Raw genomic sequence first — 26,229 nt, 5'->3', positions numbered from 1 at the left:
AAGACCCAAAATATCTGTATAATATAAATTATAAACTAGAACCTATTTTAGTTAGCCAGTTAAACCGAAACCCCTACCTCCAGTTGCTGCAGGGGTTCCATTCACGGTACTGCCTATCTCAGAAGCCTCCAGTATGTCGTCATCATCATCAAGCTGAATGATCTCAAATCCCTGAGGAACGTCTGTAACTCGTGGGCGTCCCATTACCCTGTCAGCATATGACATCTCCAGCGCCACACGGTGTAGGAGAAGCATCTCTTGCTCTCCAAATATCTCAGACATAACCCTCTCGCTGATAAGAAGCCTTTCTCCGAAAACCAACGCTGAAACAAAAAAAAAACAGTTTACTTTACAATCCATAATAGTATCTAATGTGTATAAGAAATACAATAATAAAGCACTTACACTCATATGTTGCTCTATCTCTCGCATTTTGAGCAGAACCGACAACGTAGGTCAAAGAACCTATCATGAAGAGCACGAGAGAGAAATTGAAACTCTGCCACTTTCTTTGCTCCAAAGGTTACGAGTAGGGTTATCTCTGCAGGGTAGGGCCTCTGGGAGAGTAAGGCCTCAAGATCAGCTGTTGTGGAAACCGTAATCGGAGGGGACGGTCCACTGGGGAACATCATCCAATCGGGCATGCCATAGGTTATGAGGACAGGAGTGCCAGAAGCGAGCATGTAGTTCTCCCTCACGGTTTCATCGATTAACTCGAGGGTCTCAGGTGAATCCAGAAACATAGTAAACCCATAGTCTTCATGGTTAGGAACAAAGTTCCACTGTTCCTGAGCGTTCTTTTTCCAGTCACCTCGCCAGATTATGAATACACGACCCATCATGCAAAACATTAACGAAAATCAATCAGTTTATACCGGAGTAATCAATCATTTGCAAAAAGGTTGATATAATGCTCGAACAAATAAATACAGAGACCTAGCAATGATATCGTTTTGAAACATTTAAAGCTCATCAGCAAAAGAGAAAGCATCGATTACCTTGATGAAAAGTGTTTGCACTCTTTTATCTTTTCTCTCCAGTTAAGTCAACTGCGTTTGCCTGTGAGTGAGAAACCGTCTAAAACTTCTTTATAGACGCCCACTAGTTTCGAATAGATCTTCTCGTACACGCATGGCAGGTAAATCTTTTGATTGCTTTCGTCTACAGAGACGCCGTTTGCGTCAGACTTATCACCAAACACTGTACTTTTTCGTTTACCGATGCAATCTCTATTAGTATAAACGAAATCTAGATTTTATCTGGCCAAATCTTTTTGATATATCTGGTGTCAGACCTATAATTCTACGACCTAAAATGCTTAGGAGAGAAGAACGAAGGGTCGTGGGTATTCTCGTCTTTTTAACAACGGTTGTGATGACGCGTCGGTTGGCTTTTGATATATTTGGTATATTGTCAATTACCCAATCTTAGTTGGTTTTCTAACTAAATTACCCTTAATATTAATTGCTCATATAAAATAGAAACATAACTGAACAAAACTAAGAGGACATGTGGCGGCATCTTCTTCTCCTATTTAGTGACATGGCAGTACCATAAAGATGGATAAATCTAATTTATATAATAAAATTATCTATTGAATAACTATTTCTCAGTGTATATTTACTTTGAGAAAATTGCATATGGAAAAATTAATTTTAAACTAATCTCTGTGTATTCTTAAAAGATATTATATATCATAATTCTTATTTTGAATTTAAATGTTGTATGCTCTTTTATAAAATAACTGAAATAAACAATTTTTATTTTAAAATTTACATAATTAATGATTTCACTAAAAAAATTATAGATCTGTCACCACTAAAAGCCACTTGAGTGATTCACAAGAAACAATTATCTGTTTTTGAATTGACATAAAGTATCACATGGATCAACATTATTATAGCCAGAACATTTTGTAAGAAATGCAGAACAACCATTTCTTCTAGTTTATTGCAAGTTCGTAAGCAAGGTGCAATGTACCTTTGTGACTATTTCACATAGTTGTGATAATATAATGAGTTCAGCCTTAGACGGGCAGAAGTGGGATGCTCTGCTCATGTCTAAAGAAGTTTTCCGGATCAACCTTTGATTTGATCATCACCAATCTGTTAAAATTGTCTTTGAAGTACTTTGCTCCCCAGACTTGGGCTTGTTTAAAGCTCGTCTTTGCGTTTTTCTTGTTCCTTCCCAGGTCCAGATCACGGTAGTTCACATAGGCTTCTCGCGGATTGCATGAGACATATGGCATCATGTAACTGTACATGTCTCTTATCCAGTTGATGTGCCTGCTCGGTTTCTTGTCGCTGTTTGGCCAAGCCGTTACATACTGGATCTTGAAGATGACACCTTTTCTATGCGGGAAAGGGATATATGACTCAGGAATTTCAGCCATCACTCCTCCGTAAGGATTCCATATCATCAGTGCCGAGTCTTCTTCTAGCAACTTCTTGAACATCCCGATCAGGCCGGATTTGGGAATCGGTTTCTTCACGAAATCAGATTTGGCTTTGAAGTTGATCTTTGGATTAGGCGACTTCCCTTGAAGCAAAACATCAGTCGGCGTTTGGCTCGGGAATCCAGAAATGTAAACAACGGATTCAATCCAGCTCATTTCGACACAATCATTCGATGTAAGCCCTAGTTCCGGGAAGCCTTTCTTCATAACATTTAGTAATGTGTCTTTATCACCAAGAAACAGAGCATTATAAGTCGTCGTCGCAGTCTTGCTTCCGTTGTTTGCAGCTACGCTGAATATTACTCTGATGAATAGTTCTTCAACAAGCTTGTCAGCTGCTACCGCTTGCCACTTTGAAAGAATCTTGTTGCCCACGTCTTGTTCTAACGTTTTGGTGACGGTGAAAACGGTTACGGTTTTTGGAACAGGAACAAGCTTGATCTTCCATGCTAGAATAATCCCAAAACTCGCTCCACCTCCTCCTCTGATCGCCCAAAACATATCCTCACCCATGGAACTTCTGTCTAGTAATTTACCGTTGGCATCAATAATCTTTGCGTCTAACACGTTATCTCCACCAAGACCGTATTTCCTCATCATAGAACCGTACGCACCTCCTGTTATGTGCCCACCTATGCCTAAGCTTGAGCACAAACCTGCTAGAAACCCATGGACTCTGCTCTTCTCTGCTATCCTACAAGTACCAGAACAGTTTCTTGATCAACTACCAAATATCAAGAATTGTAATTTTGTGTTAGCACTTTTATTGTCTTTATTTATACCTGTAGTAAAGTTCACCAACAGTAGCACCAGCTTGAACCCAAGCACTGCTGTCTTTAATATTAACGTTGATTTGTCTCAGATTTGATAGATCCATCAATATAAACGGCTCTTCCATCTCCGAGACATAGGACAAGCCTTCGTAATCGTGACCGCCGCTTCTGAAACGAAGATGAGTTCCAAGTTTCTTGGAGCAGATGATGGTAGCTTGGACGTGAGACACGTCAATCGGTTTGAATATGAATTCCGGTTTAGGCATGGTTTTACTCAAGAACCGGAGATTTTGTGAGGTTGATTCAAGGACTTCTCTGAACATAGAGACATTTTTCGCTGGAACAAAGAACGTTTCTGCGAGTGGGAAAGAAACATTTGAGTTTTCGTGGAGACAGGTGATGAATTGATCTTGCATGGGAGCTGAAGAAGTTGGTGTTACAGTGTAGAATAAAAAGTATAGGGGCAAAATTAAAAGAAATGAATATACAGGGATTGGTTTTGGTATTTCCATTTTTCCACGCCAAGAAGTCTCTCTCCTCGGCTGCTGTACTCTTGAATTGAATCCAAACAATATGCAGCATTATTGTATTAATAATTACGAAAGATAATCTAAAAGTTTATACATTCTCTTTTTGGCCAAAAAAACGTTTATACGTCCTCTATCCCAAAGTTTCCACACATCATTCTACAAAACAAACCCACTCAAGAGACAAAACAAAGTGACTTACCTAGAGATGTTACTGTAGCCGTTGAGTGTTAAGAGGCAAGAAACTTGTAAATATATAGAGAAAGAAGGAATATTTCGCTGATGAGTTTAGGTCTTCGACGACGAGTGAGACAGCCATTTTTTTGTTTCATATGGCAGGAAAATGTTGTCGACTAGTTGACTTTAATTGCACGTTAGGTTTTTGATTCCTTTGCCTTTATGTATTCAATTGTTTTCAAATTAATGAAAACAAGAAACACAGTTTGCCTTTTAGCTGAGGTTGGTGAAGCTTTCATATACCGACGAGATCTAGTTTTGTTTGTACTTAATTATAAATCAAGTTTATTTTTAACGAGGTGTAGAAATTAGAAACGAATAAATTCTTTAAGTCGTCCATATAGAATCAAATCCGTCGTTTTAAACCAACCATGCTCGTCAATATGTGGTTTTGTTAATTTTTGTTTGTGGAAAACTGGAATTGCACGTTAAGTTTTGTTTCCTTGCATTTCTATTATTTTTGTTTGTATGTGGTTTTTCTTTTGCAAAATAAACTAAAGAGACATGATTTGTTTTTCTAGATTTTCGTTTTAGGAATGTATCATCTAATCTATTAATTTAAAGTTCTACTTTTTATTTACTTACGAATATTGTCATTTAAGTTTTAGACTTATTCATATTTCACTATAAATAAATATAACAGCTCCTATAATTCGGTTACATATATATATTCCCTATAATTGGATTACACAATATATACCGTCGGTATTATATTATTTTCTAATACAGTAATTGACTTATATTAACCGTTATGTACCAAATCAAAATAACTTCAGTCTGTCATGTGGTTAAACAAAAAATAGTTATCATAAACAGTTTAAGACTTCAATTAATTTACTGTGGTTTACTATATGACACACTTATTTAGAAAACATACACTAATATATAAAGAATAGTTTAAAATGAGGATATGGTATGTTGACTACTTTCATAAATTTCATAGTATAGTTTGGGGATATATGCATTATTACATTTTATAAACCAACATTTACCCAAAAACTCTTCCCAAAAATAATAATGTATATATTAGTATTTCTATTATTTTAATTTAATTTTTAATTAAATATTTTAAATTTTTATATGTATATAGTTTTTTTAAAATTACCTTCCCGCAACTGCGTGCAACTGCAAACGATAATTGGAATCAGTTTTTGAATTTAAGAGGCTTAGAGCGGTTTAAAATTTTTATATTGTTTTCTATGATTGTTGCAAAACGCCAACAACCGCTACCAACTACAAAAGTGTTTCCGGGTGATAGCGGAAAAATCAGTCATACCTTTAATCTAATTTTTTATAGAAAATAAATAATATATTACTAACAAATTTTGGTTGACGTTTAGTCATAATCATCAATATAAATTTTATAAAATCAAAAGTTATGTATGTCATAGTCATAATCATCAATATACTTTCTTACAATTAATTTACATCTAAAATGTATATCTACAGGAAAATTAGAAATTTAAAAATCAGTTTCATATAAAAATATATTTCACATATAAAAAAATAGATATCTTTTAACAAAATAGACACTATTAAAAACTCAAGATAACTTCTTAGAAAGAAAATTTAAATTCTACAAACACATAAACAAATGTCTGTAATAATGTTGACATTCATAAATAAAAGAACTTCATCCGCGTTATAACGCGGGTAGAATTCTAGTTTCTTATTACAATGAAGAACGATGTTTCAAATGATGACAAAAATATGATGTTTCAAACTTAAAACTACCATGACTGCGATATATGTCACTCAATGGATCAGTTATAGATCAGCATTTAATTTTACCTAACTTATTTCAAGTGCTTTGATCCCCATACGTGAGCTTATTCGAATCATGTTTTTTTTTGTTTTTCTTGTTATTTCTCATTCACTAGTAGAAAATGCTATTAATGTACGCTCTAGTTATGATAGGTATGTAACTTCTTTTAAGTTTGTCATAAAATGGTCAGAATTAGTAACGAATATAAAGATGTCCATTTCGTGGAAAAAACATTTTTATCATCAAATAGTCATGACTAACAATAGTTACATTTTTCACAATGATTTTCGTGGCTACATTGAAATGTTAACAAAACCGTGTACAAAACATAATTTAACAGTCACGACAAAGACACGAAAATAAACATAACCACACTGATGTAATCTCAAATAATGAAAACACTTTAGTCACGCCATAATTTTGATGTCTATTTTGTTAAATCGTGTTAAAATATATTTTCTATTAATTATCCACGATTTTAACAACGTTCACCGTTTGTTTTGTTTTATGAAAGCTAGATTAGTCATGAAATGGCCAATGTTTTTAAATTCGTGACTATATTTAGCCATGATATATAAACACATGAACAAATGTCTGTAATAATGTTGACATTCATAAATAAAGGAACTTCATCCGCGTTATAACGCGGGTAGAATTCTAGTTTCTTATTACAATGAAGAACGATGTTTCAAATGATGACAAAAATATGATGTTTCAAACTTAAAACTACCATGATTGCGATATATGTCAGTCAATGGATCAGTTATAGATCAGCATTTAATTTTACCTAACTTATTTCAAGTGCTTTGATCCCCATACGTGAGCTTATTCGAATCATGTTTTTTTTGTTTTTCTTGTTATTTCTCATTCACTAGTAGAAAATGCTATTAATGTACGCTCTAGTTATGATAGGTATGTAACTTCTTTTAAGTTAGTCATAAAATGGTCAGAATTAGTTACGAATATAAACATGTCCATTTCGTGGAAAAAACATTTTTATCACCAAATAGTCATGACTAACAATAGTTACATTTTTCACAATGATTTTCGTGGCTACATTGAAATGTTAACAAAACCGTGTACAAAACATAATTTAACAGTCACGAAAAAGACACGAAAATAAACATAACCACACTGATGTAATCTCAAATAATGAAAACACTTTAGTCACACCATAATTTTGTGACCAATTTATGGCATATCCACTGATAATATGATCCATCTGTTACATTAATTGGGGTCACAGACTGTCTTGCCGGTGGATATTTGAAATCGGGGTCACGTTTATATATCATGGCTAAATATAGTCACGAATTTAAAAACATTGGCCATTTCATGACTAATCTAGCTTTCATAAAACAAAACAAACGGTGAACGTTGTTAAAATCGTGGATAATTAATAGAAAATATATTTTAACACGATTTAGTTATAATTATTTCGTAGCTCTTTAAAACTTTCAATGGATTTTTAAATCCGAAATTCTAAACATGGACTTTAGACCTCTAATCATTGCTTTCATTACATCATTGATTTCATTACATTGCTTTCATAATTTCATTACATTCTAAACATTGATTTTTAACCTCAAATCTTAATTTAATCTCTAAATTTATTTATTTCAAAACTTATTCTCAAATCTTAAAATCAAACCCCAGGCATTAAACTCTATTTTCTTAAACCCACACATCAATCATAAAGTTTAAACTAGATTAGGACCCGCCCTAAAGGACGGAAATTGATTTGTCAAATTTCAATTAATAATATATGGTATATATAATATGTGTATATAATATTATATATATTTTTGTAACATTTATATAATATATACATATTATACATATATAATATTTTATTAAATATATATAGAATTTAATAGTGTTATAATTTGTGTTGTACTTGTTATTAGTTTGTATTTAATCTTCTTTCATTTTTAGTATAATAATTTGCCTTGTTACACCTTTTACCTTTTAACTTATACACATAGTTATGCCCTTTTTCAAAAAAAAACTTATACACATAGTCTCGTAAAATGTAATATATAAAAAACATATTTAAAAAATCTACTGACCATATGCCACCATTATTTGGTTGTTTGAACAAAAAAATCATATTCTTGCATAACTGTGTATGTTGTGATATGATGTAGGTGAAGAGTAAATATATGGAAGTAAAGTTAGTGATACGAACATGAGCCTATGTTGGTCTATGCCACAATTATTTGGTTTTTGGAAGATAAATGAGCATAAGCATACACGGTCTTTGTATGCTTACGTTGTAAATGAGTCGAATATTTTTTCTCTTATGTCTGGAATGATATGGAACTCGTTGATTTAAGAGTGGTTCAGTTTTATATGATCTAATTATATTAAGAGATTAACCAAAAATATTATAAAAATGTTACTGGTTAGGTTTAACTAATCTATGTTGGTTAAGATTTGGTTTAATTTAAGTTGGTAGGTTGCATTGTATAGGAGGCATGATATATTCTAGCAACAACTATGAAAAAGTCCAAAATTTAAATGAGAACTTCAAATAGTAGATAATCCCTAAATTAATAGATTAGATTTTGAACTTAAAAGTACTTTTAATTAAAATCAAAATCATTAACTCCAAATCTTAAACTTAAACTCAGAATATAGTCTTTTCAAAACTTAATCTTAAATCAAAACACAAAACTCTGTAAATGAAATAGAGAAGAAACTCAAACCTAAGTTATAGACTATTTGCACAAAAAAGGGAGTTATAGATAGTAAAGAAAAACATTAACCTTGTTGAAGTGTACTATATCAGCAGATTCTTGGTGATCCTTCCAATGACAGATGCACAATCTGCAAATGATTTGTGCCATCTTCAAAGAAAGACCGATGTAATGAAAGCAATAAGAGGAGGGTACCAAGAGCTACTAGATGCTAACTTTTTTTTTGAAAAGATACTAGATGCTAATTTGTTCCTCCATTAACAAATCTTTCTTGCATAACAGTCTTGAGAACGCTTTCTGTAATATCATAAGCATCATTCACATGTTGGTATCCTCCTAATACTCCATTAACGAGCCATCACCTGATATATCCTCATACTAAAAAAACAAATCCAATATATCCTCCAGTAATCTTAATGCCTTTCATCATATAATGAAAACATGGAAATTCGAGTTTACACTTGTTTACTTTTTGAATTATTTTAAAAAAATCTGAAAATTTGAATTTTCAAATTTTCAGATTTTAATTTTTTTAAAAAATTCAAAATTTTTAATTACCGATATACAACTGGTCAACTAGTTATATTGAGGTAGTTGTACTGAGCTCTACCAATTCTACTGAGATAGTTGTACCGAGTTCTACTAGTTTTACTGAGGTAGTTGTACCGAGTTCTATTAATTTACTGAGTTAGTTATACCGAATTCTACTAGTTTTACTGAGATAATTATACCGATATCTTCTAGTTTTACTAAGATAGTTACACCGTGTATTACTAGTTCTACTTATGTAGTTATTCCAAGTTCTACTAGTTCTACTGAAATAATTATATCGTTTTCTACTAGTTTTACTAAATTAGTTATATCGAGTTTTACTAGTTTTACTGAAGTCTCAGTAGTTATCCCGAGTTACACTACATTTCAGTTATGCAGATAAAAATATAAAAGACTATGGATCCAGAATCATATTTAATATTAAATTATTATATATATATTAAACCTTCTTTAGATGCAATAAAATATGTTTGTTGTGTTTTTGGTTAGATCTAGTTATCTAATCTATTAAGTTAAAGTTCTATTTTTTATCTACTGTTGACAAGTCATAGTAAAATCATTTAATTAAGTATATAATATGACATATTTGATTATTAATATTAAATATTAATAATCACTATATATTAATAATAAATTAATTTTAACAATAAATTTAAATTTTATTTTTATAATAACAAAATATGTTGATAAAAATCTAACAAAATTCTACCAAACATTTTAAATAGTTTTTTTATAAAGTAATGTATTAATTAAATTAGAAATTAATAATATAACATTATTATAGTTAGTGTCAATTAAAAATTTATCATAAAAGCAAAAAAAAAATTATCTTACTTTTATAAATTTATCATTATAGTCTATGGTGTATTAAAATAGAGGTACTCTATGAAATAAATATGAAAAAATTATATTAATTAGTAGATTAACTTATTTTCAAAATTCTTTCATATAAATAAATTCATCATTCATTATTAAAACATCGTAAATTATCTAATATTTTATGCAAAAACTAAAATTATTAACACATGTTAAACATTTATTTACAACTATAGAATATTTTTTTGTTTATTTTGAAGCTCAAAGCAATATATTATCTAAAAATTATTATATACAAAATATTATAGTACTGACATTTAATTCAAGTATTATTTTAAAATGTGTTACCAGAAAAAAATGAAATTTTAGTGATTAATTACATTGTTATGATTTATATATTAATCATATGAATATGAAGCCTAAAATAAAATTAGTAAATTATACAATATAATACTAAATGTAAATCATATATTTAAAATGTTTATGGTAATATCAAAATTATATATTTATAAAGTGAGAAAATATCCGCACATACGTATCAAAACTCTAGTTTAGTTTAATTAAGGCCACTAACGCTAAGTCTGGCACATTTTATTTTAATCAATGCCATTTAACTATAGTCATTCTGACATTAGTAACATGCCTGTATCGGTTTAAACAATGTACATTATGTATCACTCGGCGATGGAAACATTGGGAAAGTTATCTATACTATTAAAGCAGAATCATGTTTGTGAATCTGCCCCTGAAATTTTTATGTTTTTACAAAACATCCCATTTATTTTCCTTTTTTAAATGAAATCGTGTAATTAAAAGGGAATTTCGGCCACTTAAAAGCCCAATAGAGTTTTAAAATAAATTGACAGTCCAATTTTTTTGTTCAATGAATTATTAAAATGAAATGGGCTTGAAACTTTCGGATCAATGGGTTTGAAATTTTCGATTATGTTTAGTAACTCATTTAAAATATACTAGATTTCGATCCGCCCTTAAAAATGGCGGGTATATTTTTGTTGGAAAAATTATTTTACGTAATAAAAATTATGATTTTAAATAATTAATAACTTGAAATTTTCGATTATGTTTAGTAACCCATTTAAAATATATTATGTTAAACCCATTTATCCGAAAGTTATCAATTATTTGAAAGCATTATCTTAACTCATTTCAAGTTATTAACTATTTGAAAGCATTTATTAAATGAAACCTCAAAATAAAATCAAGTTGAAATAACAAATGATTAAATAAAAAAATCATAGTACGGATCCGAATTATCTCAACTCCTTACAAAATTAGTTTCATTTAAAATAAAAACTATATTACATAAACTAAATTTAATATAGAAAATGTTTTGAAATACACAAATGAATTTTTCAATACAGAGAGTGTTGAAGATATAAAATATTTTATTTAAGTTAAAAAAAATCAGTTTGAAATATGAAATATAAATATGATTACAAAAAAGCCTAACTATAAAAGTTTAAAAAACAGAAAATTTTTAAACAAAATTTTAAAACAAACAAAAAACGTCTTTGTTATGGTAGCAAATAGAAAGAGATTTCTTAATCAAAAATTTAAAACATTTACTATTGATCAAAAAGAGATTATTGTCTAAAACAAACAAAAAACGTTTTTGTTATGACAAAAAGAAGAATTAGCCATTTTTATTAATTTTATTTGGACTTAGTACTAATTTTCTAGATTTATGTTCAAACATTAAATAGTCTTCTCCTCGAGATTCAAAGTCGTAAAATATAAAAACAGAGTTATACGTCTCGGTCTCGTGATTCTTACAAGTCTCCGATTATATTAATAGAGCGAGCAACCCCAAGAAGAAGAGAGCAACAATGGAAATAATCAGCAACGAGAAGAAGAAACTCTCGAGACAATCTTCTTCCTTCCGGCTACGAAGTCCCAGTCTAAACACTCTTCGTCTCCAGCGTATCTTCGACCTATTCGACAAAAACAACGACGGATTCATCACCGTCGAAGAACTGAGTCAAGCCCTCTCACGACTTGGGCTCAATGCGGACATCTCCGAGCTCAAACCAACCATAGAATCTTTCATCAAACCGAACGAAACCGGACTCCGGTTCGACGGTTTCGAAGCACTTCACAAAACACTAGACGAATCTTTCTTCGGAGGAGAATGCGAGTGCGACGGGTCGCCGGATTCAGATCTGGAAGAAGCTTTCAACGTGTTTGATGAAGATGGTGATGGGTTTATATCTCCCGTGGAACTTCAGAACGTTTTGAAGAAGTTGGGGCTTCCTGAAGCAGGAGAGATTGAACACGTGGAGAAGATGATTGTCTCTGTTGATAGCAATCACGATGGCCGCGTTGACTTTTTTGAGTTCAAGAATATGATGCAATCTGTTCTTGTCCCTTCCTCTTGAATCTTCAGCTAAACTTTCTCGTTTGGTTTCTTTCCTTGATTAATGCTGAACAATTTCAAGATTATTGTGTATGTTTTTTCGTGTTTCTTCATAAGAATCCAATTCATGATGTCTCTTTGATAAACCCAGCAATGTTACAGTGTTTTGTGTCTTTATTTAGCCTCTCTACGGTTGAAGAAGAGAACAACCGAGCGATCCTGTGGCCGCAAATGGTTTGACTGACCATGCAATGGCGTGACGTAGTTCTTCAATCGTACTTGCCAACTTTCTCTTAGCCGCTCTGAGTGTTTTTGTAAGGGGAATTTTCAAAAATACCACTTTGAAGGTACCATTATTCATCTTTACCACCACTAAATACACATTTTCAAAAATACCTTATTTATTAAAATGTTAAAGACTCTTATATCTTTGTTTTTATATGCTTTTCAAAATTTTAATCCAAAATTCTAAATCCTAAACCCCCAATTCTAAACCCTAAACCCTAAATCTTCAACTCTAAACCCTAAACCCTAAACTATATACCCTAAATTCAATATTCTAAACCCTAAACCCTGAAACCTCAACTATAAACCCTAAATCCTCAACTCTAAACCCTAAACTTTATACCCTAAACCCTAAAACATCAAATCTAAACCCTAAAACATAAAATCTAAACCCTAAATCCTAAACGTTCAAATCTAAACCCTTCATTAAAAGTAGTGGTAAAAGTGGTTAGTGTAAACATGAAAAGTGGTACTATGAAAATGGTATTTTTGGCAATTTCTCTTTTTGTAAATAGAACATAAGACATTAAATCCTTAATAGATATAAAAAAATTAGCGGTTGTAAATTGGTAAATATAAAATTTCATATAATTTGTAAGAAAATAACAAATCAGTGTTAAGAAGTTAAGTTTAATTCAAAAAGTCGGAAACATAACATTTAAAACTATTACTCCCTCTATTTCATATTAAGTGTCACTTTAACTCATTTTTCTTGTTTCATAAAAAATATCATTCTACAATACCAATGCAATTTATACAACTTTTCAGGTCAAAATTAATTGCAAAATGCATTCATCTTATAAATAAATCTATTTATCTAAAATACTATTAGTTAGATATATGATATTAATAAAAATATATATGCATTTTATGATTTTAATGAGTTTCTTAATATGTGTGAAAAGTGTATGAGTATTACCTCTTCCAAATAACTTGATTTGAATATATAAAAAGCATGAATTTAGTACAACTTACCAATTGGATTTGTGGTTGTTACTAAACCCATGCTTCTTATATACTCAAATCAAGTTATCAGTAGTTTTGAATTAAACCAAACTTAACTTTTTTAACACTTAGTTGTTTTTTTTCTTACAAATTATGTGTAATTTTCTATTTGCAGCTCATGTTGAACTGAAACTCATATTATTTAGAGGTAGTTACCACAAAGCGAATAACAAGTCCAACACTTTCAGATTTGATGGGCAAGAAAACGCATATATTTCACTGCAGCGCAAATACCCAAGATAAAGGGTAACTTGTTTGGGGAGGGAAAAAGGTAGAGCAATGAAATTGAAACATTTATAAAGTCCAGGGAGAAATATATACAGTATATATACTCAAATCAAGTTATCAGTAGTTTTGAATTAAACCTAATTCTTACAAATTATGTGTAATTTTCTATTTGCTGCTTATGTTGAACTGAAACTCATATATTTAGAGATAGTTACCACAAAGCGAATAACAAGTCCAACACTTTCAGATTTGATGGGCAAGAAAACGCATATATTTCACTGCAGCGCAAATACCCGAGATAAAGGGTAATTTGTTTGGGAGGGAAAAAAGTAGAGCAAAGAGATGGAAACATTTATAAAGTCCAGGGAGTATATATTCTGCCCTTCTATCCAAAGCAGGGCCGTCTTAATTATTTTTAAGGCCTTGTTCAAAAAAAAATGTTAACTATATATTTAATAATATAATAAAATAATTTTTGAAACTAATAGTTTTATCTATATATATTTTAGGTTTCTCTTCAAATTATAAGCTATAAATTTAAGAATATATCTAAAATTTTAAAACTTTAAACCAAATTTATGTGTTTACTTTTGAAAATGTTTTAGTATTTTTTAAAAAAAAATTGGACCCTTCGACCGCTCCAGTAGCATATACTATTAGACGGTCATGATCCAAAGGATGGATGGACGGAGGCTTTTGGAGTCACTAATGAACTAAACCTTACGGAATCCAAAGTAGCCTTCCAAAGATCTCAGTCAAAGCAGGCATATGCCAAATGTGACTACTCCCTGAAGGCAAATTTCCTGGCTGTCTCTGCATCCCTACCTCCTTTATCATTGAGCGCCAAATAAAATATGTCCCAAGCTGAAATATCACAAGTACTACCTCGTCCAACTTATTGATTTGCACTAACCCTAGTGAGGATTGAGGAACTGCCGAACTGGTGAGTTTGATTACGAGAATGGTCCCCTAATTTTGAATTATTAATCATGACCCCATTGTATAGACTTCTCGTGGACGATCAAATGTCTGCAAAAGATGGCTTGAAATTACAAGTAAAAATGTGCATTCAAGAAAAAAAAATATTTTTGAGGTTTTGCATGGAAAAAGAAGATAATCAAATAAATAATAATATATAGTCATGACATTCTATATTATTATGTTATGTGGACAAACTATCAGAACCCGTGCTTATGCGATAAGGGGATGGGGATGATTGGTATGACTGTGAGTGCTCCACACAGTCATAAATTTGTCTAAATTAATAAAACTAAAGTAATCAAGCTTATTAACAAAATCTAAAGCTACAGCCCAAAATCTTTTAAAGGAAATATATTGGCTTTAGAAATCAAAATTTCTACAGTTTTTATCAAGTGCTTTGAAAAATATCCAAAACCAAAGAAATTAAAACTAAAGCAAAAATTTTACAGTTTCTTGGATCCTTTGGTTCCTATGGAAAGCAAGAAATGACAAAGTGTTCAATAACAAAGAGATATCGCCTTTGGAAGTGCTACACTCGGCGAAGATGGAAGCGGAAGCCTGGAGGTTGGCACAAATCGTCCCGAAAGTACTTGAAGAGAACGTAACTTCTACTATGCCGGAGTTAGAAGATATACCACCACGTAGACCTTTCTGCAGGTTCAATGCATCATGGAAGCACGGCGATGCTCACTATGGTGGGGGATGCATAATAGAGAATGAGGATGGGAGCACAATGTTTGGTTCATTTGCTAGTAACCATGTTTTGTCTCCTTTACATGCTGAGTTCTGTACTTTGTTGTGGGCTATGAAGTCCTCACTAATTCTCGGTCACGTCTCGATGGCTTTTGAATCAGATTGTCAATAACTGGTTAGGCTTATTGAGGAAGAAGAAGAATGTCCAAGTCTTATGGCTGAGTTTGATGAGTTCTTTGAGCTCCGTTCCAAGTTTATGTTTTGCTCCATTTCTTTTGTTTCACGTCTTAAGAATATCCGAACTGATCGCCTTGCAAAAAGTGCCTGGTCTCGTGGTTTTTGTTATTTCCATGTTAACTCTGAGATTCCAACTTGGCTGGTGCTAGACACCACTTGATTAGAATCTTCTTAATAAAAGTATGGAGTTTTTGCTGTCAAAAAAATAAAAAAATCTTACAGCTTATTTTCTAAACCAAAAAATCTAAATCTACAGTAATAACCAATCAACCCCAAGTTTTGTGGCATTGAACTCAGGCCCCTCTCTTATTTTTTAAATTGTAGGGCCCCATATTTACTAATATTCATAGGCAAAATGCTCGTATAGTTACTGAAAACAATGTATTCTTAAAATAATTCAATTTCAAAAAAAATTCATCTCTGTTTTATTATTGTGAACACTAACCATCTTCTTAATGTGAAAACTTCTTCTCTGTATAGAATTTATATACATATGTATATATAAAATGTATTACTAAACAAATATAACCTTTGCCATTAAAAGTTTGTATAGTTTTTCTTTCCTATAATAATCTGTATTTATATTAAAAAGTTATTATTACACAAATATACTAAAATAAAATGAACTAATTTTTACCGTAGGCCCCCAATACTCTAGGCTCGGCACTGCAAACTATACGTACTTATCTAAAAGAGTTAGGTGTATTATTCATGCTATAAGCGTCTAGCTAAATAATACGTCGGCATCTAATTGAATATCTAGTGTACATGTTAATTAAGCGATTGCGGGAAATGAAATAATACAATTTTTTTTCAAAAAAAATATAAAAAAATATACAACACATTTGCAGATAACTTCATAACCTTTATTAAACACACACGTAAACAGTATTCAGTACATATATATATTTATTCAAACGATAAGCATAAGCCAAGCATAGTTGGCTGTTTTTAGTACATCTCACAAACCTTTATTATATATAATACAGAGTATGCATGAGACACTACTAGAAATACTCACCACACAAACAAACCTTGAGAGTAGTGAGGGCATTGATTAGGCGCTATTGACTGCGTAGAAGTACATCTAATCGGTAGGATTATTGGTCGGACGTTTTCCTCCATGCATGAGGAGGCCTTTCTTTCCATAGACGGTGGCACTCGTGTAGGCGGGCCAACCAAGTTGCCCCGGTTCAGTTCCTCCTCCAAACTTCTCCCACACCAATGTCTCAGTGTTCAACGCAAAATCCTCACTGGACAACGTCCCGGGACTCAAATGTGCTTTTGGGTCCCGCCAGATCTCACCTCCAAATATTAGTATATATTTTCCTACTAACGCATGACCAAACACTCTCCTCGCCAAAGGTTTCTGTCCTTTAGTCTCCACTTCGGTCCATATTTCAGTAGCGGGATTAAAGTAGTTCACAAGATCAGACTCATAGTCGTTCTTCCCATTAGGATCAGGCGAATTAGCAAACCCGTAAATCACCCTAATCTTTCCTTGCACCACAATGAATCCAGATGCACCTCTTTTCTCGAACTTCTCGAACTGCACTCCAGGATCCGGTAACTGAACCCATATCCCAGCAGCAATGTTATATGCCTCGATCGTCCTGAAACGCACAGGGGTTTGGTTCGTCCCACCTTTGCTCACCCCACCGAATACATACACATGGTTTGCATCCGAAGCCATCAAATGGTAAGTGTGAGCCTTGGGTTCTCCCTCTTCATCGAGCTTGGTCAATAATTTCCACTCCTTTTTCACCGTATCGTATGAATAAACACTACAAGAAAACAGATGTTTAACGAGGGCCACTTTCCTCGTTAATTCCTCGTAAAAGGATGTTTACGAGGAATTAACGAGGAAAAGTGTTTCGTCGTTTATCGTCCGTCGTAACAGAACGTTCGTCGCCATTTTCTCGTAGACTAGCGAGTGTTTTATTTCCTCGTAAAGACGAAGTTAATATTTCGTCGTAAGTTCCTCGCCGCTATTCCTCGTAAATCACTCGCGGACTTTCCTCGTACAAACCACGCGAAACACGCGTCGTTACTTACACGTAAGATCCTTGAAAACAAATCCTCGTAAATTCGATGTAATATCCATGAAAAGGTTTCCTCGTAAAGTCCATGTAGAATCGTTGAAACATTTTCCTCGTAAAAACTTCGTAAGACTTTCCTCGTAAATTCCTCGGAAATCATTTCGACGTAAATAACTCGTATAATGCCAATTTTCGAATTAATAAAAATATTATTTGATATAATAATTATTAATTTAATAAAATAAACGTATTTAAATATTTGGGTTTATAAATAAATTTTAAATAAAATTCAAAAGCAACAAAATATTTTATATATAATTAAGTTTTGGATTTTATAATACATAAACCGAAAAAAAACTAAAAAAACTAAGGCTCATTCATGGCCTCGTAGAATTCATCGCTCCTCCTCGTAACATCCTCCTCGTTATGTGTGCCCGATGACTCGCCTAGAATGGGATTTTGTTGTTTTATGTTCCTCAACAAAGCTTCCCATTCCGGGTTTGTGGACGCTATAACGTTGATGAAGGCCTCGAGTCCACTCACACGGCTTTTGGTCGCGCCCAGCTCGGAACGCAACTGAGTGACTTCTTCGGTCTGTCTCTGAGCATAAGACGATGTCGCTCTCGGGACATCATTGACGGAACCGATCCCCAACGTACGTCCCTTTTTCTTAGGGACAACCTTAAAAACAAAAAAAAATATATTTGTTAGTTAAATTTAAAAGGTAAATTTAATGAATTAATAATTAAAAAGATATAATGTTAAAAAATTTACCTCCTCGTAAATCTTATCCACTTCAGTTGTGGATAAGGTAACGGGTAATCCGTCGGCGGACTGCTGGGTCAGCTGAGTCTGGCGCTCCTCAACCCGAGCAATAACGTCGTTGTAGATTAGCTCGGACTTGCCATCTAAAAACTGGCCCGCCTTGTTCTTGTGGGTCCGCTCGTAAAGTTCCGGAAGAGTCGGGAGACGTCCCAACTCTTTGGCCTAAAAATATTTAAGAAAATTGTTAGAAATATATTTATATTAAAATTAATAATTAAAAATTATTATTTAATTACATACCATTTGCAAACGGACACCGGCATGGGGTTTTTGGCCCGCAGAGTGTAGCATCGGGCAGTTACCGTGCTCGTCTACCGTGTTACGGGCGGCAGCACAAATGTTTGCGATCCTAATGGAGTTGGGATCCTTCCAGTAACGGATGAGGCCGTCCCAAACACCCGTGGTAAGCTCAGCGGGTTTGCCACGGGTGTATCCCTTGACGTTCCAGTCGCCCTTCCAGTTGCAAACCGTGTCCGCCAAGCGAACTTGCGCCTTCCCGTAAAACGCCTTCCTCACTCTCTCACTGACCCCGATAGACCAATGATACTTTTGCTGCAAAAAATAATAATTAATAATCTGTTATTTTAAGAAAAAAATATAAAATAATTAATTAATAGAATTACTTACAGCGTAAATCTTGAACCACGTCTTTCTGATGTAGATCGGCGTCAACTTCCAGTTTGGATGCGCCATGGAGAAGTAACCTTTAATCGTCTCGGTTACATCTGTCGCAAGGCAATTGTCAACCCCAAACCTGGAAAAAATGAAAATTTAAATTATTTAATGAAGTTATAAATTAAAATAATTAATTAAAAATGCACTTACCACAAAATCCCGTCGGGTCTGTCGGGGTCTATGATTGGTAAACCAGCTCTGCCTGGCATACCGAGAATATCCTCGACAGTGTACTGCGAGAAGGGAACAGTAGGTGGCACCATGAGATCGGAATGAACAGCGGCGGGAATCTTAGGAGGAGCCATCGGAGGAGCTACCGGAGGAGCCACCGGAGGAGCCATCGGATGAGCCATCGGAGGAGGCATCGGAGGAAAAAAATGCTGAGTCTCGGGAACAGACTCCTGATCTGAAGAACCGGAACCGCCGGCACCTGAAGAAGAACCTGGCGGGTCTAACTGACTACCAGGCTCACCGAACATCTCTCTGTAGTGAGCAGTAAGCCTGTTCGCCCGAACGCCAACAATTTGCTCGGTACACACGATCTCAACACGAGACTTCGGGTCGGCAATAGTTCGGTAAACGTGTATTCTAAGCACAAGTTTAAATTGAATTTGCTTTTTATCAGGCACGAGTTTACGGTCGACTCGCTTATTGTTAGACACGAGTTTACAAAAACTCGCCTTTGGCTAGGCATGAATTTACAGAAACTCTCCTTCTAGTAGGCACGAGTTCTCAGTAAATTCACCTCTGTCTCAGCGTGAGTCCAGTAAACTCGTCTTTCATTAAGCACGAGTTTAAAGTAAACTCGCCTTCTACTAAGCACAAGTTCAAACTAAACTTGTCTAAGTCGTCACAAGCATGAATGTGTCTAGTTAATTGTCTAATAAACCCTATTCGTGAAATTCACCGAGATCGACTTCATCTCTCTCTACGAACTTGGAGGGACTTACTGTTGGGGGTGGATTTACATCCTCTCTCAAGGCCCATTAGACAATAAGCTAGGCCCATTTGACTAGAAATGCCCTAGGCTTCATCCTTGTATAAATAAGGTGACTTCTCTTTAGTAAGGGGATCTCTCTCTCATTCTTACACTTATGAACACTTCATGTAGAGATTCATAGATTCACTTTACATTTCATATCATTTTGTAATGAATCTATGATCAATAAAATCTATTTGATGTTCCATTTCTATTTGATTTCTTTGTTGATTTCTCCTAAGCCTCAAAGATTTAAGAATCCAATTCTTAAATCTTTTATTGTTATGATTCTACAAATATACCATTTCTAGATCAAACAGAATCCAGCAATCATGGATTTTGCATGGTCGATCTTTCCCATTGAAGACGAATCATCCATTATGGTCTGTGGTGATGCTGGTTCTGATTGCGGTTTTGGGGCACGAAGTGAGAATGCAGGTTGAGAACCGAGGAAGAAGACGACAGCGAGGAGTAAACTGAGATAAGAAGCCTTTGAGACTTTTGACACTGTTGCTTGGTGTTTGTTGAGCTGCCTTGTGATTATGTGTCTGTTTAGAGCTTTATCAGGGCTTTATTTATAAGTGGCCATATTGATTTTGGAGAACGGATGTATTCGATAAGGAAAAAAACGTTGGCATTTTTTAAGTTGGGTTTCTACCACTCTCCTAAACTAGTTTTCGAACTAAGGCTTCATGATTCAAGCATGACCTTGAGAGATGTATCGCCATTCACAGTTTTTATCTAAAACGTTCATACCCAACCATTATAAGATTCAAAAATGCATTGTATAATCTAAAAAGTTCATAGCTAACCATCACAAGATTCAATAAATTATTGTTTACTAGTTGTATTTTCATGCAGCAAGATTTCACATAGAGTTAACTATTTGTAACTGTGTACTATGTATATACCAATAGTACATCATATATGTGATGAAGCAGCCGGATACTTGGTTCACATCATACCACATGTCAACTTCGATTATAGTTGGGTCATCAGATTGTATTTAAGAAAGCCCAAAACAAAACAAAAGAACACGAAGCACAAGAGAAGAAAGTTTGATTACTAACAGAGTAAGAGAAAAGAGAAATGCTTACATGCTTACACAATCACTGACGACGTATACACACACGAAAACACTCAACAAAGCAAAGAAGTAAGGAAACAAGGGAACGAGACGTGTGTGTGTTAGACGAGAGGGTGGAGGTGATACTTTCAGGGGACGACGGAGGGAGTTGCGACGGTTGAGGTGCACTTGTAAGGCTGAGCAAGACGAGATATTGAGATAGCGGAAATAATGAGCATAAGGACCACACCGGCGAAGGCGGTGATCAATGCTCCGGCGCCGTGATCGCAGTAAGTGACGAATCTGTCACAGATTTTGTCCCATCTCGCGTGTTTGTTCCCATTCTTCCCAACTTCCGATATGAACGCCGCCGCGTTCGCTGCCGCCGAAATCAGTGTCACATTCAGCTGTTTTAACGATTATTGCATGAGCCATGAAGAAGCAAAGTCAGCCAGAAATTCGGAAAATTCAGTTTTTCTAAACTAATATTCGACAAAACATATGCCAATATTGTTTTCAGTTTCATAAAATGAACATAATATATTTTGCATATTATTAGAAGCTAAATAAAAAATAAAGAAAAATAAAAAAAATTAACATCTACTAGTCCACCTTCTCCAACTAGTTTTTTTTTTTGAAAAAGAACCTTCTCCAACTAGTTGGTCTAGTCCTTAACAACTAAGGACATTAAGAAACATTAATATATTCATATGTATATTTACCATCTCGAAAACATATTCATATAACTTTTTTTTTTGAAAAGAAAAAGAGTTAAACCCGGGCCACTAATGGAACCAAGCCTAACCCTCGGGTGGGAGGTGCAACCCACGAATAGATCCTCTCCCGGATATTCAAATGAGTCCTAAGCAATGGACTCATATCTGTGTAGCCACTTAAAGGTGTTTGCAGCTGCGGGGATTCGAACCCGGGAGTATTGGAAATCTCACCCTCAACCCGAAATCCGTCGACCTACCACTATCCCACCTATAAGTGGTTTTATATTCATATAACTGTACATCCGTATATGTTTACAGTTTACCATGTGGAGAATATATTAATTAATATAACTGTACATGTGATATATATGTTTACCATGTCGAGAATGGCGACGGAGAGAAGATGAAAACCAGCGAACTCCCTTTTCCCTCCAGATAACTGCATAGCAATCATCAACATGTTGTGGAAGCTCACCATTGCATTAGCTACTACAAAGAACCTATTTTCCCAACCCAAGAATCATCAACAAGATTGGTCCACAAACAATTAACATTTGAATCTCAAATTTATAATCTAAAGCAGTGGTTTACACAAAAGCTGGAGTGTGTTGGAATTTAGCAGTAAAAGTAGCTTTGACCGGAGTATTTCCAACGTTTCCCACAACAAAGGTCTTTGTCTCTTTGTTCAATCCCATCACAATGGCTGCAGATAGTGTAGCCGAGAAGGCAAGTACTCTTAGCCCTAAGAGTACTTTGCAGCTTTTACGGCTTGTAGCAGCCAATAAAAGCTTTGAAACCGCCATTTGCATTAGAGGCAATTGTTTTGTGTTGTAATGTGTGGAAGAGTGTTTTGTTTGATTGAGTATATATATGTGAGTTTGAGTGTTTGTGTTTGGTCTTTTGTCTGACCATCTAACTTTGTAGGGTTAATCTTAGGTATTGGTGGTTGTGAAGGTTCAGTGAAAAAAATCATAAAAAGCTTAGATTTCTCTCTTTTTGTTGTTTGTTTGTCCTGTGGCAAGTTAACTTACTCTTAGGACAATCTCATCTACCCAAATCTTAAACAAGTATTGACTTCTTGACTTTTTTTTTCTATAAAATTAGAATCCCCCCTTGTTTTTTTGTATTTTTCATTTAAGTTCAGTGCAGTAATTCAAATGAACCCATAGCATTTTATACATTACGTAGTTTTTTGTGGTAATTAGACGTCATAGAAACGGAATATAAAAGGTAAAAATGTTTGGAATTAAGAAAACCTCTATATGCAGATGCATTGGCGAACAAAATGGCAGATGAATTTAATTAATCAAAACATAAGAAAACAAAATCTTATGCATTGAACCATTTTCTGATTTTAGAGCTTTAATTTTAACTAGATTTTGATCCGCACATCCGCGCAGATATAATTTTTAAAAAATGTATTAGTATGTTTTTCATGTCACCATTATATATCATATATGTGTCATCATATAATTTATCGTGTGTTCGGAAAAAAAATATCGTATATTATAGGTACCATTATATAATTAATAGTATTTTATATGTACTATCATATAATTAAATTCATATATCTATATTTAAAAAAATTATTGTGAAATATAAAAACTATATTCTTTTTGAAATTGGCCTTTTCATTATATTTTTTCTTATATATATTGATATTTTTATAATTGTCATTGGAAAATATTTTAGTAAAAATCAATTTTTAAAAATATGTTTATTTTTGAATAAAAATTGGTATAAATCAATTTTAAATTTTTTTTTTTTGATTTTTAATATGAATATAAAATTTAAATTTTGTTCTCTTATTATTTTAGAAAAAATAAATATTTAGGTCTTGACAAAAACAAAATATATTTTTAGGTCATAAATTGAATTTTTATATTAAAGCTGGCCCATATAGTTGGTCATAATATATTGGACTTCTAATTATCTTAATAATGTTAACCCACTGCTTTTTTCGGAAAAAAAAACCCAGAAAAGCAGGCAAACAACCTTTCTCCTTCTATCGACTTCTCATTCTCCGGTATTTTTTTCCCCTTCGCCGAACCGTCTTGCATGTTGTTTGATCCATGAAACTTGACAAAAATATATCCATGGAAGAAGATATAAGAAATCAGTTCGATCTTTAGTTCTGCACTCTCTTTTATGATCAAGGTTAGTTTTTTATCCTGGTTAAATTTAGTTTATACATTAATTTATTTTAATCAATTAGAGTTGTTTTTATTATTTGCATATGATCGATCAATGTTCCTATGACCAAAAAATAAAATCAAACAGTAGGAATGCGGCTTAGTTAACAGAGATCTAGGTTCGATTGCATGTAATGAATCAGTCGAAGTTCGATTTGATATACTTATCGGTAATCAATCAGTATAAACTTCCCTTTTCATTAATTGTCCTTGCTGATTATACATCTCCTAACGATTTGTATATATGTGTTTCAGAGATTGATTTAGCAGAAAGAAGAATCAGAAAAACAAACATATTTACAGCATGAGTAGACAGGTATGAGACAGAGCATTGTATATATTTATATATATTTGCATCTATGGATAACCAAACTTTATTGATTCTAAAGATTTACAAAATATATGTTTCTGTTTCTGATGTAATAGAACACTCTCTCTATCTCTTACTTAATGAGTGCATGCACTCTATCAATAATGGTGGAGTACATATATATCAAGTTTTGCTATTTAAGAAGTGAAAACAATATGGGGTGGCTTAATCTAGAGAGATATGCTCGTGAATAAGGAGGTGAGATGAGGCTTAAGTTCAAATTTTTATTTTATATTCTTAAAAAAATATGATTTGAAACTATAAAGTAAAACCATGAAGTGACAAAAAAAACCATGTTATGGTTTCTGTACTCCCAAATGAATAATAAAGATAGACACATGAGTGACATAAATTGGTTGAGACAGCAAAAAGGATGAATTGTTGATAAGCAACAGTTGCGCAAACGTTTTCAATTTTACATTACCTGTATATTTTTTTAGTTTTTTGTTACACATATAGTAAATATATGTATCGAAAGTTATGGTGTTCTAATTTAGAATTGTACATTTTATGCAGAGCTGGTCTTAGTCATATTTTCAAGTGCTCGTCAGGAAGTACCACTACTCCTAGCATTGTGAGTTGTATTGCTCTGTTAGAAATACCTCTCTTCTTCATAAATACATTTCTCTTATGTAATGGAAATAATGAGACTATTTTCTTTGATCTGCATGATTAATTGACCTTTTTGGAGAACCAAAAGACGTCAGCTGAACCAAATTTAGACAATGCACTTGCCATTAAACATGAGTAAAACACGGTTAGTAATTTCCTTAGAAGATTTTGAACTCATATGTTAATGAATTATCCTATGATTTTCTGATGAGATGAAAGAAAAGAAGTAACATGAGGATTAGTAATAGATTATGCTATTTTCTTCACCATACTGCTTAGCTCTTTACATGATTCAGTGATGCATATATGTTTTATGTTAATGATTGTGTAATCAAACATTGGAAATATTGAAAGAAATAGAATCGTTTAGAAATAGGAAAAGAAACATCATGTCTTTTGAAACACAAAAACAATTCATACTTGAATGAAATAAGTGTTTCAATTGCATACTTGAATTAAATAAGTATTTCACTGCTAAATTAAATTAAAAAACTTAGGTTCTTACTGTCTCGTCTGCAAGGATGCAGTCAAGAATTTCTCCTCCGAAATTGGTTTTCGATTTCCAGGAACAAAAATTATATTTTTAGATATTTTATACATAAATCTAATTATACAAATGTTTGATTTGTTTACATGATCTAATTATACAAATGTTTGATTTGTTTATATGATGTCCAATAAATATTGGTCATGTAACTTACTGTAGAAAGCAAAATATTATTCGGTGTAATTAAACACATTGTTATTTTTAAATATATTATATTAGTACACATATTGTAAACCATATATAATATTTAATATAAACAAAAAATGATAATTGACACCCGTTCGGTCGAGCGGGTCAAGATCTAGTTGTCATTTAAATGACGAAATTTCAAATTTGGTTGAAAAAAGCATGAACTTTCTCTTGGACCATTTAAAGCACCAACTTAGTTTGATTAGCCAATTTAAACATCAATTTAATTTGACTAAACCAATTAAACACGACGTTAACTCGGATAATGGAATGATTGAACGGAGTTAATGGCCGTCTCTAATCTCGTTAAGTCCAAAACGACGTCGTTTAAAAATCTTTCAAAACCAAAAATACAGTTGTTGGAAGGCTAAACCACTAGACCACTTGCATTT

At 33.1% G+C, this 26,229-nt stretch overlaps 5 protein-coding genes and 1 long non-coding RNA gene across 9 annotated transcripts; 2 read left to right on the top strand and 4 right to left on the bottom strand.

Annotated features, from left to right (window-relative positions):
* Positions 1-51: 51 nt before the first annotated feature.
* LOC130495646 (uncharacterized) lies at positions 52-832 on the bottom strand. The gene is made up of 2 exons (XM_056987072.1): positions 406-832; positions 52-323 (listed from the first exon to the last, which is right to left on the bottom strand). The coding sequence occupies exons 1-2, from the start codon at positions 470-472 to the stop codon at positions 52-54; spliced, it is 339 nt and encodes a 112-aa protein (XP_056843052.1). The 5' UTR covers positions 473-832.
* A 1,013-nt stretch (positions 833-1,845) lies between these two features.
* LOC108808033 (berberine bridge enzyme-like 26) lies at positions 1,846-4,005 on the bottom strand. The gene is made up of 2 exons (XM_018580239.2): positions 3,238-4,005; positions 1,846-3,149 (listed from the first exon to the last, which is right to left on the bottom strand). Exons 1-2 carry the CDS (start codon positions 3,738-3,740, stop codon positions 2,027-2,029), a joined length of 1,626 nt encoding a protein of 541 aa, XP_018435741.2. The 5' UTR covers positions 3,741-4,005; the 3' UTR covers positions 1,846-2,026.
* A 7,586-nt stretch (positions 4,006-11,591) lies between these two features.
* LOC108810738 (probable calcium-binding protein CML43) lies at positions 11,592-12,340 on the top strand. Its single transcript, XM_018582823.2, has one exon. It carries the CDS (start codon positions 11,672-11,674, stop codon positions 12,218-12,220), a length of 549 nt encoding a protein of 182 aa, XP_018438325.1. The 5' UTR covers positions 11,592-11,671; the 3' UTR covers positions 12,221-12,340.
* A 4,344-nt stretch (positions 12,341-16,684) lies between these two features.
* Positions 16,685-17,542, bottom strand: LOC130495645 (epithiospecifier protein-like). Its single transcript, XM_056987071.1, is given in 2 exon segments — positions 16,685-17,411; positions 17,526-17,542. Coding segments are annotated over 2 exon segments (744 nt in total).
* Positions 17,543-21,073: 3,531 nt separating this feature from the next.
* On the bottom strand, positions 21,074-22,776 carry LOC108809299 (CASP-like protein 1B1). Its single transcript, XM_018581445.2, has 3 exons — positions 22,519-22,776; positions 22,304-22,427; positions 21,074-21,618 (listed from the first exon to the last, which is right to left on the bottom strand). The coding sequence occupies exons 1-3, from the start codon at positions 22,734-22,736 to the stop codon at positions 21,361-21,363; spliced, it is 600 nt and encodes a 199-aa protein (XP_018436947.2). The 5' UTR covers positions 22,737-22,776; the 3' UTR covers positions 21,074-21,360.
* Positions 22,777-23,882: 1,106 nt separating this feature from the next.
* LOC108810009 (uncharacterized) lies at positions 23,883-25,674 on the top strand. Of its 4 annotated transcripts, none has more exons than XR_008935266.1 (7): positions 23,883-24,084; positions 24,208-24,289; positions 24,375-24,435; positions 24,546-24,687; positions 25,006-25,063; positions 25,181-25,246; positions 25,599-25,674. It is a non-coding gene; the product is annotated as an uncharacterized LOC108810009 (long non-coding RNA). The 4 variants fall into 4 exon arrangements; XR_008935265.1 differs by having other exon boundaries at positions 25,190-25,246; positions 25,599-25,673; XR_008935264.1 differs by having other exon boundaries at positions 25,006-25,246.
* The last annotated feature ends 555 nt before the right edge of the window (positions 25,675-26,229 follow it).

This window comes from Raphanus sativus, chromosome 6 (assembly GCF_000801105.2).
Source record: "Raphanus sativus cultivar WK10039 chromosome 6, ASM80110v3, whole genome shotgun sequence".
Taxonomy (NCBI): domain Eukaryota; kingdom Viridiplantae; phylum Streptophyta; class Magnoliopsida; order Brassicales; family Brassicaceae; genus Raphanus; species Raphanus sativus.
The sequence above is the reverse complement of the archived record's forward strand: the minus strand, read 5'-3'. Positions and strand labels throughout refer to the sequence as shown.

What these genes read in the sequence shown, in the direction of transcription:
- LOC108809299 (XM_018581445.2), bottom strand. Translation starts at nt 22,736, where the DNA reads ATGCAAATGGCGGTTTCAAAGCTTTTATTGGCTGCTACAAGCCGTAAA. An exon ending in CAACACACTCCAGCTTTTGT is followed by an intron (nt 22,428 to 22,518) that starts GTAAACCACTGC and finishes TTGGGAAAATAG; the next exon opens with GTTCTTTGTAGTAGCTAATG. An exon ending in CCGTCGCCATTCTCGACATG is followed by an intron (nt 21,619 to 22,303) that starts GTAAACATATAT and finishes TCGTTAAAACAG; the next exon opens with CTGAATGTGACACTGATTTC.
- LOC108810738 (XM_018582823.2), top strand. Translation starts at nt 11,672, where the DNA reads ATGGAAATAATCAGCAACGAGAAGAAGAAACTCTCGAGACAATCTTCT.
- LOC108808033 (XM_018580239.2), bottom strand. Translation starts at nt 3,740, where the DNA reads ATGGAAATACCAAAACCAATCCCTGTATATTCATTTCTTTTAATTTTG. An exon ending in GTTGGTGAACTTTACTACAG is followed by an intron (nt 3,150 to 3,237) that starts GTATAAATAAAG and finishes TGGTACTTGTAG; the next exon opens with GATAGCAGAGAAGAGCAGAG.
- LOC130495646 (XM_056987072.1), bottom strand. Translation starts at nt 472, where the DNA reads ATGATAGGTTCTTTGACCTACGTTGTCGGTTCTGCTCAAAATGCGAGA. An exon ending in AGATAGAGCAACATATGAGT is followed by an intron (nt 324 to 405) that starts GTAAGTGCTTTA and finishes TTTTTGTTTCAG; the next exon opens with CGTTGGTTTTCGGAGAAAGG.